The sequence below is a fragment of the Notothenia rossii genome (assembly GCF_949606895.1).
Source record: "Notothenia rossii genome assembly, chromosome: 2".
Taxonomy (NCBI): domain Eukaryota; kingdom Metazoa; phylum Chordata; class Actinopteri; order Perciformes; family Nototheniidae; genus Notothenia; species Notothenia rossii.
This window is the reverse complement of record NC_136904.1, coordinates 13,135,417-13,147,237: the sequence shown is the minus strand read 5'-3', so window position 1 is coordinate 13,147,237 and position 11,821 is coordinate 13,135,417. Positions and strand designations below refer to the sequence as shown.

General features: G+C 40.4%; 1 protein-coding gene across 5 annotated transcripts in view; it reads right to left on the bottom strand.

Moving 5' to 3' along the window:
- The window catches only part of ush2a (Usher syndrome 2A (autosomal recessive, mild)), a 188,567-nt gene that overhangs the window by 105,005 nt on the left and 71,741 nt on the right, over nucleotides 1–11,821 (bottom strand). For all 5 annotated transcript variants that reach the window (XM_079666927.1, XM_079666929.1, XM_079666930.1 and 2 more), the window contains 9 exons: nucleotides 11,168–11,298; nucleotides 10,777–11,056; nucleotides 10,160–10,384; nucleotides 9,530–9,610; nucleotides 7,638–7,826; nucleotides 5,956–6,096; nucleotides 4,891–4,966; nucleotides 4,031–4,116; nucleotides 2,637–2,796 (listed from right to left, as the gene is read on the bottom strand). In XM_079666927.1, coding sequence (XP_079523053.1) covers nucleotides 2,637–2,796; nucleotides 4,031–4,116; nucleotides 4,891–4,966; nucleotides 5,956–6,096; nucleotides 7,638–7,826; nucleotides 9,530–9,610; nucleotides 10,160–10,384; nucleotides 10,777–11,056; nucleotides 11,168–11,298 — 1,369 coding nt within the window. The remainder of the gene's footprint in view (nucleotides 1–2,636; nucleotides 2,797–4,030; nucleotides 4,117–4,890; nucleotides 4,967–5,955; nucleotides 6,097–7,637; nucleotides 7,827–9,529; nucleotides 9,611–10,159; nucleotides 10,385–10,776; nucleotides 11,057–11,167; nucleotides 11,299–11,821) is intronic.

The window sequence follows — 11,821 nt, the reverse complement described above, 5'->3', positions numbered from 1 at the left end:
CCTAACTTTTTAAACTACGGAGCTATTGTAGTACTGTTTTTAAACACATACAATTTGTAAATCCCTAGATTTACATAATCTTAGTGTTTAGTAGATAATACAACTTAAAGTGTTTTCTCAAGTTTTACAAAATCTAAGTGTCCGATCATTTTCTTGAGAGTTTTCAGAATGACACAAGTAAATAGTTCTTCAATTAAGGAGAACTAACATATTTTGAAATAAATAATTATGCAACTCTTACAAATTCCTGAGAGTAACCCAAACCTCCTGGTAGGTAGCAGAGGGAGGCCATTTGAAAAAGTGATGGATTCCTTTCTTGGTTGCTCCCATTAAAAGCCAGTTTTTGAATGACTGATGAGTGTGTGTTAGCACACAATTAGCCACTGTGGCTAATCTATCACATTTAAAATAAGATTTATATGCTGTCGATTTGCAGTGTGATGTATGTCCACGTTTGAAAAACGAAATCAAAGGGGAGTTGTAATAATCTGTATCATAATTCATTGCGTTAATGGTTTTTATACAATTATTGGTTTGAAAGTGTATTGTGAAATTACTGTGAAACACACGGGTCCTTTCTCAGCACCTTAAATTGAAAACCATGTTCTTGAGAAGCAATAGATTCAAAATCTCCATCACTATCTTTAAAGTCAAAACCTGCCTCCTCATCTTCCTTCCTCCCATCTGTCCGGCTGTTCTCTACATTGCACATTCTACAAAAAAACATTGGAGCCACCAATTAATTATTAACACTAAAATATTGAAGACTGGAAAAAAAAACTGGAAAAAAAAAAAAACACTAAGCTAGAATTAAGAGGATTAGTTAGAATTGTTGTACCTCTGACTTAAAACATGGCCTGTGTCCCATCAGGTGTTCTATGTATCTGTGACTGTACATGTCTGACAGTGGGGGGTATTTGCAGCTGTTTCTGCTTGTGTGTGTATGGGTGTGTTTGTGTCAGGTGAGGTCAGGGAATTATTCTGCTGATATTGTTTTGTTCGCATCCTGCTGCCTACCTCAACCTTTCTCACAGTCTCTCACCCTCACTCCCCCCCCCCCCCCCCCCACACACACACTCTCTATCTCACTTTCCTTTTGAAAATGTATCACATTTCCCTCCTTCTCATAATAAAAAACTCACAATTTATCTGCCTCTCTTCTTTACCTATTCCATTTCTCTCTCATCAGATTTGTTGTTCTCTCTTTATCTCTGTCTTTATCAGCTTTTTCTCACAGGCACAATGGAGAGATATTGACGAGGTATGATCTCTGATCCTCGGCCTATTGCCAAATGTGCTAACAAGGCAATACTGGGCCTTCCCACACCTGGTGAATATATAGCTTGAACACAATTCAAAGGCTTAGGCTATGATACCATGATGTTCTGCAGTAAGCAGTGTATCACACCCGCTCTTTCATTTAAGGTCTCATGTGTTTATAGACTAGAGGTTTAATGAAATGATAATGACAAGGGTTTAATTTGTACAGCAGGCCTCATTCATGTAACATTCATATGTAGTTTTTAATAGCTACATATTCAAAAAGGATGATCTTTGTAGAAACATTTTCTTTCTAATTTACAAAATGCTGGATAGGAAAGTTTGATCAGTGGTAAAATACTTTAAATGTGTTGTTTCTCTATTGAAAGCATTATTTAAGCTTAACTGGCATATTACACTGACAGATTGCATCCCTTAAACAAATATTACATTTAAGATAAATCCCATAACCAGGAATTATAAAAAATAAATCAAAGTGTCTTTTTTAAATCAGACATATTCAGTTTTAATTCTTCAAAAATATTCCGTATGAGAAGTAAAGGTATTCATGAAAAAGGCCCATGGGTTCAAATAGTAAAGTACTTTGAGTTACTGTATATATGCTGTGTATGTGTAGATGTGCTTTGCTTGTCCAAGACAATCAGAGCATTACCAGAATCATCACAATGTAACCACACACACTCACCATTACCCTCACACACGGTGTACCTTCATAATACTCCGTCATCCTCTAACTCACCCTCTGTCCATTGTTTGAGTGTGTGTGGATATGCCTGTGTGTGTTCGGATGTGTATATGTGCGTATGACTGGCTCTGTGCCCTCCTGCGGTGAGTCCCACAGTAAGTGACAGTCAGGACACTAATGGCTTTCGCGCAGATTGACTCCTACAGTTCATACGCACACACACACACACACAAAACAGGAACATTTGCACATGAACATGATGGAAAAAGTGCAGAGATCTATCTTCCTCTGTCCCCTCCCTCTAGAGGTGAAAGGTCAAGTGCAGAAGAATATTCTGCATGGTAAACACAACTGCAGAAGGTCACTGGGTCCGTCTCATCCTATCTCTCTGTCTCTCTCTCTCTTTTTGTTTTACACAGAAAAAAAATGTGAATTACTAATGAAAAGCTAAAATATTCCTTTACATCATTTTTTTTTTTTTTTGTACATATACAGTAAATTAAACATCTGTTGTGGCATGCATCTTTATAAGCCCTGCTATATACTGTGTGTGTGTGTGTGTGTGTGTGTGTGTGTGTGTGTGTGTGTGTGTGTGTGTGTGTGTGTGTGTGTGTGTGTGTGTGTGTGTGTGTGTGTGTGTGTGTGTGTGTGTGTGTGTGTGAGTTCTTACTCCACCAGAATTGTCCGCGAGTCAAGCAGGGTGAGCGTTGGTGCATGTAGCGGCCCTGGAGGAAGCTGAGAGGTCAGCATTGTAACTTGGGAACTGTTGGTGCAGCCCGCTGAAGTGCATGCACTCAGTACCAAGACATGGGTGGAATACACACCGAGACCTGAAACACACACCCACACATACACCAAATCAGCAAGATATAGAGAGGAATACAAATATGTTCAAACATTATGACGGCACAGTAAAGTCTAAGGCTGAAAAACCTAAATCATAAACTAAGTTACCTAAGTATATGGAGAAGATTGACCATCAACCCCTTATTCTGTCTGTCGTTTACAGAAGAATTCATCTGTATACCCACTTTTAGCTCAGTGTCTTAATCATTGTTTCTCTTTCAGTGTTCATCTTTGCCTCACAACTCTTCTCCATCTGTCCGTCTCACTGTGGCAATCTCCCTCTCTGTAACACGATCTATTCTTGCACATGCTGTATAATTACTACGTCCATAATCCTTCCAATCACTGCGAACATCAGACACTCGGCATTATTAACCCAGCATGGATGATATATGCTCTCATGCATTCATTAACTTACAGAGACACACACATACACTTTTGGGCAGTGTGATGTTTTGCTGAGTGTGTGTGTGCATGTAAAATCAAAAAGAGTCGTAATCTATTCTGCTCATATAAAATGCCATTCAGGATAACTCTTGTGTGTTTGTGAGTCCTCGTACATCCCTGCACACGTTAAGTCTGCATACGTTTCACTCAGAGTGTGTCTTGTATATGCCTATGTGTGTTTTTGTGTCACATTGTGTGTGTGTCTATTCAAAACTGGTGCAGCGCTCCAGTCTCAGCGGAGTGACATGTGTTTCATACCTTCTGTAAGACTCTTTAATGAAAGCTTTCAAAGCATACTGTGTGTATGCATGTGTGCTAATGTTTAGTGTTCTTTGTTTCTCCGCTGCTTCATTTTCACGCGTGTGTGTCTGTGTGTGAGTGTTTAGCGCTCTTTTTCAAAGTGCTATTCCCTTGGTAAGGACTGGGATACTCTTTCCTCTTTCAAATGCTAATCCCCCACTCCATTTTTCTTTTCTTCGCTCTTCCCGTTCTCTTCACACCGAGCCGCCATCCTCCCACAGTCACATCTACGCTCTGACACACACACACACACACACACACACACACACACACACACACACACACACACACACACACACACACACACACACACACACACACACACACACACACACACACACACACACACACACACACACACACACACACACACACACACACACACACACACACACACACACACACACACACACACACACACACACACACACACACACACACACACACACACACACACTCTCTCCTCTTTACCAGTGATGTCTTGTTGTCGTTCTTTCCCCCTGTAGACCATGTGGCTGTTGTGATAGAGAAGGTACTCCGTAATGACTCCATTGGGTCTGTTTTTAGAACAAACATAGTTACTATTATTATAATATCATTATATTATATTTAACGTCTTATTTTTTCATGTTAAACTCTCTAGTGTGTTCTATTAAGGCATCTTTATTAAACGTTAAAATAATGTACGTGCCATATGAAAGGAGAAACACTCCTTTTTAAACACTTAAAGGTGGGGTAGGTAAGTTTGAGAAACCGGCTCGAGATAAACTTTTTGTTTTGTTCCATGGAATGCTCTTAACATCCCGATAGCAATGAATATCTGAAGTGCTTTGACAAAAAATCCATTCAAAAATGTCATCTGTGGAAGCCGTGGCGCTGTAAAAAGCACGACCAATCAGCCGGCCCGGCTAAAATAACTGGATGGCCTACCTGCCTGTCAGCATTCCATCTGTGCACAAACTTATCTCGTGCCCTCATTGGTCATGTGCGCGTTCGTGTGTGTTGAAGGAGGGGCTCTGTAAGGAAGTGGCAGATTTTTTTTCGGCTGTGTATTTTCAAATTCTAGCGCACTCGAGCTGGTTTCTCCAAAATTACCTACCTCACCTTTAACCCTTTACAACATACTTTTTAAACGTCATCATTTACTGCTGTCTTTTGTATTTCCTTCGAGTAGAATGTCAGAAATATACAAAAGTTGTCTATAAGGGAAAGCCTAATGACAAAGGATTTTTGGTGTACTTACAACTTTCACTTTAACAACATAACGCTCACTAACAAAAGAAGTGGTATGGTTTTGAGAAGAGTAGGTGAGAGTGTGTACTTTGTATTACCTTGTTGGAGGTTCCCAGGTTATATAGAGGGACGAGGGGGAGGAGTCTGCAGCCGGGGGGGAGACGGCATCTGGAGCTGAAATTGTAAGAATATTGAAATATTTGTTTATGAAAGAGCCGATCAGCACACATATACTGGTTGATAGAAGCAGAAGGGAGCGTATGAAATGCACTATGGCGAATCACAATTTTATAAAGGGTATTTATACAGCTGTGGCATCTGATGTTAATATCTTCTACAATATATGAATCTTAGCTCAATCTTCATTTCATTTCACATGATGCTTGACATTGACCCAGTTTGGAATAACAGTTCAAAAATCAGCTGGAGAAGAAAACTTGACATGATGGTCCTTGATACTAATAAAGAAGGTGAACTAAATGTTCCCGTGCTGACAGAGACGTGTTTCTACATGAGGTTTTGTGAGTTTGAAATATAGTTCTTTAGAGAAACAGTTATTAATAAGTTCTTTTTCTTCACTTTCCCTAACATGGTTCAGTGTCTTAACTCTGCGCTCAGTGAGAATCAATACAGTAATCGTTTTTTTTTCTTCTTTTACTTCAGATTGATTTTTGCCGTCTCTGCACTGACCCCTGCCGTCACATTATCTCCCCAACAAGGCCAGTTAGTGCAACACAGATTAATGTGGCGACCAACATATGAAGAAATATCTTTCCTCCACTTTTTCTTTCCTTATGTATGTAATCATCCCACTATGACCTCCCACATGAGAAACATGTTACTTTTTACAATCTGCCTATGACTCAATTTCTATGCACTTCATTCTCTTATCTTTTTGCGACCTGCCCTATCCAGCCGTGTAACTTCTTTATTTTCTCCCTTCCCTGTTTCTGTTTATTCCAGTATGACTTCTCCCTATATCTTGTCTTCCTAAAATCTAAAGAGCACCGAGGAGACAGTGGCATTCTGTTTATGTGGGTCCAGATGTAGAAACAGTGACACATTAATGCTAATGGGAAGGGATATACAAATAAAAAAATGTATATATATATGTTGCTGGGTGTATGGATGTGTGTGTGTGTGTGTTTGTGCATTAGGCTTACCTTCCTCCGGGGTTGTCAGGCTCAATCTCAAATCATTTTCTTCATCATTGTCATCGTGAAGACTCTCAGTGCAGCCAACGGGACTACAGGCACTAACAGTGACAAAGTATCGAGTGGATGGAGTGAGACCCCGCAGCACACCTGGAAAGGGAACTTTGTTTAAAAAAGACAACTCTGACATACACCAGTTATATTTTGAGAACTCAGACTACTGAAGCCTCATGTAAGCTTTCATTTGACTTGTGCGCTGTGAGTGCATTTTTGTGATGTACGTACATATGTGACGCGTATATTAAGCTATACCTGAAAAAATGTGAACCAATCCCTTCACAACCCTTTGTCCCGAACCCAAATGTAGCTTGGTTGCATGCCTTTTACTGTCCTCTTTGTGTGTTAAAACGTTCCTAAAGTATGTATCAATCTTCTTCAAGAGTGCAATTGAAATGCTTTTCTTGTCTCTATGTCACTGTTGCTAAGCAAACTTTCTGGACTTGGCACACAAGGCGAGTCTATTCTAATTGTTAAGCTTGAGTTGTCTCTCTCTGATGTTTTTTGTCCTAGCCGTCTGCCCTTTCCACTCCTTTCCGTATTTCTTAAGTCACTCCCTTCTCCTCCCCCTCTGTGTCCAGTCACCCTGTACGTGTCTCTCTTCTTTCTCTCTCTGTTACCTATGTCTTTTAATTCAATTAAGGGCCAGGGCCCCACTCCGCTGCCATTACACCCTCATTTGCTTTCTGTGTTTTTTAGCCGTTGGTGTAATTCTGCAGTCAGGTGTCGAGGCCATCATAAATTAACAAGAAGCCTTATCACGGTGGACTTAATGTCTGGCGAAGAGAGAGGGAGGGAATGGGGAGCACTGAGAGAGACACTGAGAAAGACGGAGACAGAGAGCTCATCTTCATATTTGCCTGGAGACATGGTGGAGTGGATGAGAGGAGGGACGAATAGCAGCGGCGGACGCAGACATCATCATCATCATAAAAGATGAAGTGAGGAAAGATCGAAAAGTGAGCAACAGAGAGGGAGAGAGAGAGAGAGAAAAAGAGCAGCGCCAGGGTATGACATCATTGGGGTAGTCCTGAGTGTCTTGTTCCAAATGGAGACCGTCTCTTAAAGCTGGGGACTTGCCAAGGAGACATTAACAGGGTTGCCTTGGACAGCATTGGTGTGTGTGTGTGTGTGTGTGTGTGTGTGTGTGTGTGTGTGTGTGTGTGTGTGTGTGTGTGTGTGTGTGTGTGTGTGTGTGTGTGTGTGTGTGTGTGTGTGTGTGTGTGTGTGTGTGTGTGTGTGTGTGTGTGTGTGTGTGTGTGTGTGTGTGTGTGTGTGTGTGTGTGTGAAAGACAGACAGACAGAAAGTGAGTGGAACAGCAGTGTGAATGTGTTTTCACTAAGGGCCAACAGGCCCTTACAGGTCTTACTAGAGGAAGGCAGGAAACCAGCTACAATAAGTTTAACCAGTCAAGTTGAATGTATTGTAAATTATCCAGGTGTCACAGTGATGCCACTTGTTGTGTTTGTTAGTTGTGCTTGCCTGGTTCTTGTTAAGCCAATTCCAGTTATCCAGAAATAGACCAAGCTCTCTTTTTATGCATTCCTTGATCCATACTTCAACTGAATGTATATGTTTAATACACAATGTACTGCATGTCAAAATATGTTAGACATGTTTTTTTATGTTTTACCTGTGTAATTTCCATTAGCCAGGTATTCGGCTCTGACAGGCGGCACTTCTGGCTGATCTCTATTGTAGGCATTCAACTCATATCTGTCAATCAGGCCTCTGATGTCCCCAGTGGGTGGCGCCCAGCTCACCTTGGCAGTGAAGCCATTCAGGCTGTGCACAGAGGTAGGAGGTGGAACAGACCTAGGTACTAGAAAAAAAGAGAGGGGGCAAAATGATTAAAGATGAGAGAAAACAGAAGAGAGGAAATCTGTTGATCATGACAGGGGGAAAGAGACAAACAGCTGTAAGCTGTAGAATACATACATTTAAAATTAGCAGTACATGATAAAACAAGAAAGAGAATCAAAGAGAGGGGAAACAACTATAAATGTATTAGCTCAGGTAGAACTTCTGTCACGATAAATATAAATCCAATAAAAACAAAAAGGAAAATATAAACGAGAAAAAGCAAAACAACAGATCGAGAGCACGTGAGGTTAAAGAAAAAGAACCCCCGTCTCCATGTGTTTTAATAGGCCCAGTAAATCACACCTCACCATTAGCATAAATACTATTTATGAGAGTAGTAACTTTTTCAGCACTGATTTAATACAGCCAGCCATTCATTCTGGGCTATATTTCACAGCAATCAGACTCCCTCCTTCTCTGAAGCACTCTTCTTCTTTCTGTCTCTGACACCCTCAGTAGGTAAGGATGATCCAGCTTCTCCCCCCCCCCCACCCCGTCACTTCCTATCTGTCTATCTCACCACTTTATTTCCTTCGATATTTGGTTGCATCCGTTTCCATTACATCTAAATGTTTATGCTTACAGATTCACGTTATTTTTTCTTATTTCTACTCTTCTTGCTTTCCTTCCTTCTCTTTCCTCCTACTTTTGGACTCTCCCTACATCCTCTCTCCTCCCATCTTTCCTCTCGGCCCTTGTCCTCCATCCTCCTCTTTTCCTCTCAGTTCTTAATGTTTTTAGCACTTCCTCCCTCACTCTCCTCATTCCTCTCTATGGTCATAGCATGGTATGCTGAGACCTACCAGTGTATCGTTCACTACTAACGAGCAGCTTTATATTACACAAGGGACCACACAGGCCATTCTGGGTTAACAGCCTTTTACTGGGATGCCCTTTATAGAGGCTTTATCAATCTCTCATAGCGTCAGGCACATGTAATATCACGGGCTTTGGATTAGTCTCACATACTGTACAACATAGTTATGGTTTTACATCCAGGATCTCCTAGGAACAAAAAGAAACACTATAGCAACAGGAGGGCATTCTAAGAGCACGGCTTTTAACTACAAAAGGATAAATACTCTATCTACCACTGTTATTGAAATCAAACACATTTTTGTGTATTCTGGTGTGATTCGTAAATGCCGAAACATAAATGGGTTTTTCTTTGGCTATACTGCTACACACTTCTACCAAGGTTCATTACAATAAGGCCTGAGTTTTTCTGTATTCTACTGACAAACAAATAGTCAAACAAAAACAATCTATACAAAAACAAAACCTTGTGTTTACTTTTGACAAAGGTGCCAAAATGCATCTGAATTCAATGCTCCAATAAAAGTCAATCAGGTTAAAGTCATATTTGTTAGTAACTTATAAATGAATGTTTTTCCAGGCCAGCACTTTGAAGAAACACACAAATCATGCACACACTGCATGCTGATGGCGGAGGATTTTAAATACTAATGGGCCTCATCATAAGGCCTCCCTCCCTCCCACTATTAGAGTGAATCAGATCATAGATAGAGCGAAGATAGAAAGAAACATTGATACTGTAGAAGATACTGTGTACAATATGTTCGGCACTGTAATGACATCATCAAGCCGGCTTCAAGTATTGGTGTAAAGTACACAGACACCAAAAGATGAGAGATATTTTACCTTTGCTTCGGCTGCGTCCCCTGTGCCAAGGTCCTGCTGCCCAGCCTCCTGCAGCCAAGGCCACTATCCTGTAGAGGTACTCTGGGAAGGGCAGGGGGAGAAACACATTGATTACATAAAGAGAAAATGCATTTGAAAGATATATGCACAAAAAAGAATCACATGGTGTCTGTTTCAACTCAAATCAAAGTTGTATTTACTTTTTAATATTTACTTGCACTATATTTTTCTGTTTTTCTGTATTATTGTGTTGCACTGTTGTAGAAGCCTGTGACCTAAGATTTTCATCGACATAACTACTCTGTATGTTCGTATGACAAATAAAGAACCTTGAACCTAATGATTGTCAAATGGATCCCAGGGTAATGATAACAAGTCAAAGTTGACAATGTGTTTATAAATACAACTCTGAAAGATATATTTAAATTATTTGTTCTGAACCATGAACAAAAAAAGATGGATAGAGAAAATGACAGGTAATATGTATTTGATTAATATATGTTATATAAGATTTATAATATATTCAGTAGTTATGAATACTTCTAAGAATGTATGTTGTTTTTTAAACATTGACAATGTGCAAGAGTTTCTGTCCTTGTAGTTATGTAAATGTACAGTGTGGAGCATTACCAGTGAAAGGCTGAAGGTTATGATCTACGGCTTGTGTTTTCCTCCCACTGTACACCAACACTGAATCATTTCCTCTGCAGTTGTACCCGCTCTCACTGTTGGGACAGCCGTCTAAGTAGACTCTTACAGAGCGCCGGGAGGCGACAGAGAGGTTAACACTTTGACTGACAGGAGGGTTTGTTTCATCACTGCGTACGGCGAGACCCCTGATGCAACCTCCCAGGCCTATCACAGTGGAAAGGAAAAGAGAAAAAGAAAAGAACAGAGAATAGTAAGGAGGTGTTGGAATCTCTGAAAACGTTGTAAAATACTTGTTAAATAATAAATACCGTCCTCCACTTGTATATCAACAAGTTGAATTAGTCATGCACTTTACATTGAATGCTGCCCTGAATTGTTACAATCAAGGCAAACACGATCTGCAAAAACCTTAACTCTCAGTTGTTTACATTCATAGAAGAAAACCCAACAGGAGCCCACAAACAGGTTCATGTCATGTTTGATCAGTTTAGCTGCACAGAAGTATACTGCAGCATCCACAACCAAATGAATTGGTGCTTGGTCATCACCTGCCCTTCAGAGAGTCTAAAAGTACAGATAATACCGTACGCTCTCACCATGTTTGTGACTTCGACTGTCAAGAGCCGGGTGTATAAGCTCCCTGGGCACGCCCCCCAAATATAATGGGGAGTCCACTCTCAGCCTCAGTGCTCCTCCCACTCCCCTCGTCTCCTCTGCCCAGTCATTGACTGCAGCAGAAAGGAGCGGGCCATGTTTGGCCAATGAAAACTGTTTCCAGTCTCCATCGCAGTAACTCAGCCCCACCCACATGCTGAGTTCAGTCACGTGACCTTCAGACGCAAGAATTACGGAAAGTATTCCGGCTTCTAGCTCCACCTAAAAGAAAAGCACCAATAAAAAAAGAATAACAAGCTTAAGTCATGTATTTCTCAAGTTGTATTTAAGTATTCAATCAACAATCATCTAAAATGTGTCTTTGTTTCTTACCAGCATGTAGTCTTCAGTTTGTGTGTTGTATGTAAAGAGCAGAAGTGCATTGAGCTGGTCCGTTCTGAAATCCATAGAAATGTCAAAGTCCTGCCCTCCACTGAAAACATCTCTGTCCATTTCCAGGTAACCTGAAACAAAGAGGAATACTTGCCAGCTACAGTGCATGCCAATGTATTACGAGGCTAGAGGTTAAAGAAAAGAAAGCAACGTCTTCCTCTATACAGGAGACCAATACAATTTTAGTCACAATTAAACTGTATGACATGTTTTTAGTTAAAATCTCTTTTTTCATATTTTCAAGAGTGACACACACATTAAATACAGATAAACAGGACCATGTACAAAGCAATAATGGAATAAAGTACACGGATGAACCTGATCTTTCACACAGAGACCAATTAACTTATCATCATCATATTTATCAACATGAAACAACAACCTCATTATCACCAACACGACAGCAAGCATCTTATTAAGATGCAGTGTATTAGAGACACCAAATCCACTTAAAGCTGCAATCCAACACAGCTTTCTAATGAAAAGTCACTCGGTGCTAATACCCTGTTGTAAGTTGCCATGCCCCAAAATTAGAGTATGAAGTATTGTGACAAACTGTAGGTTATGGTTTCTTTCTTTCTTTCTTTTATTTTG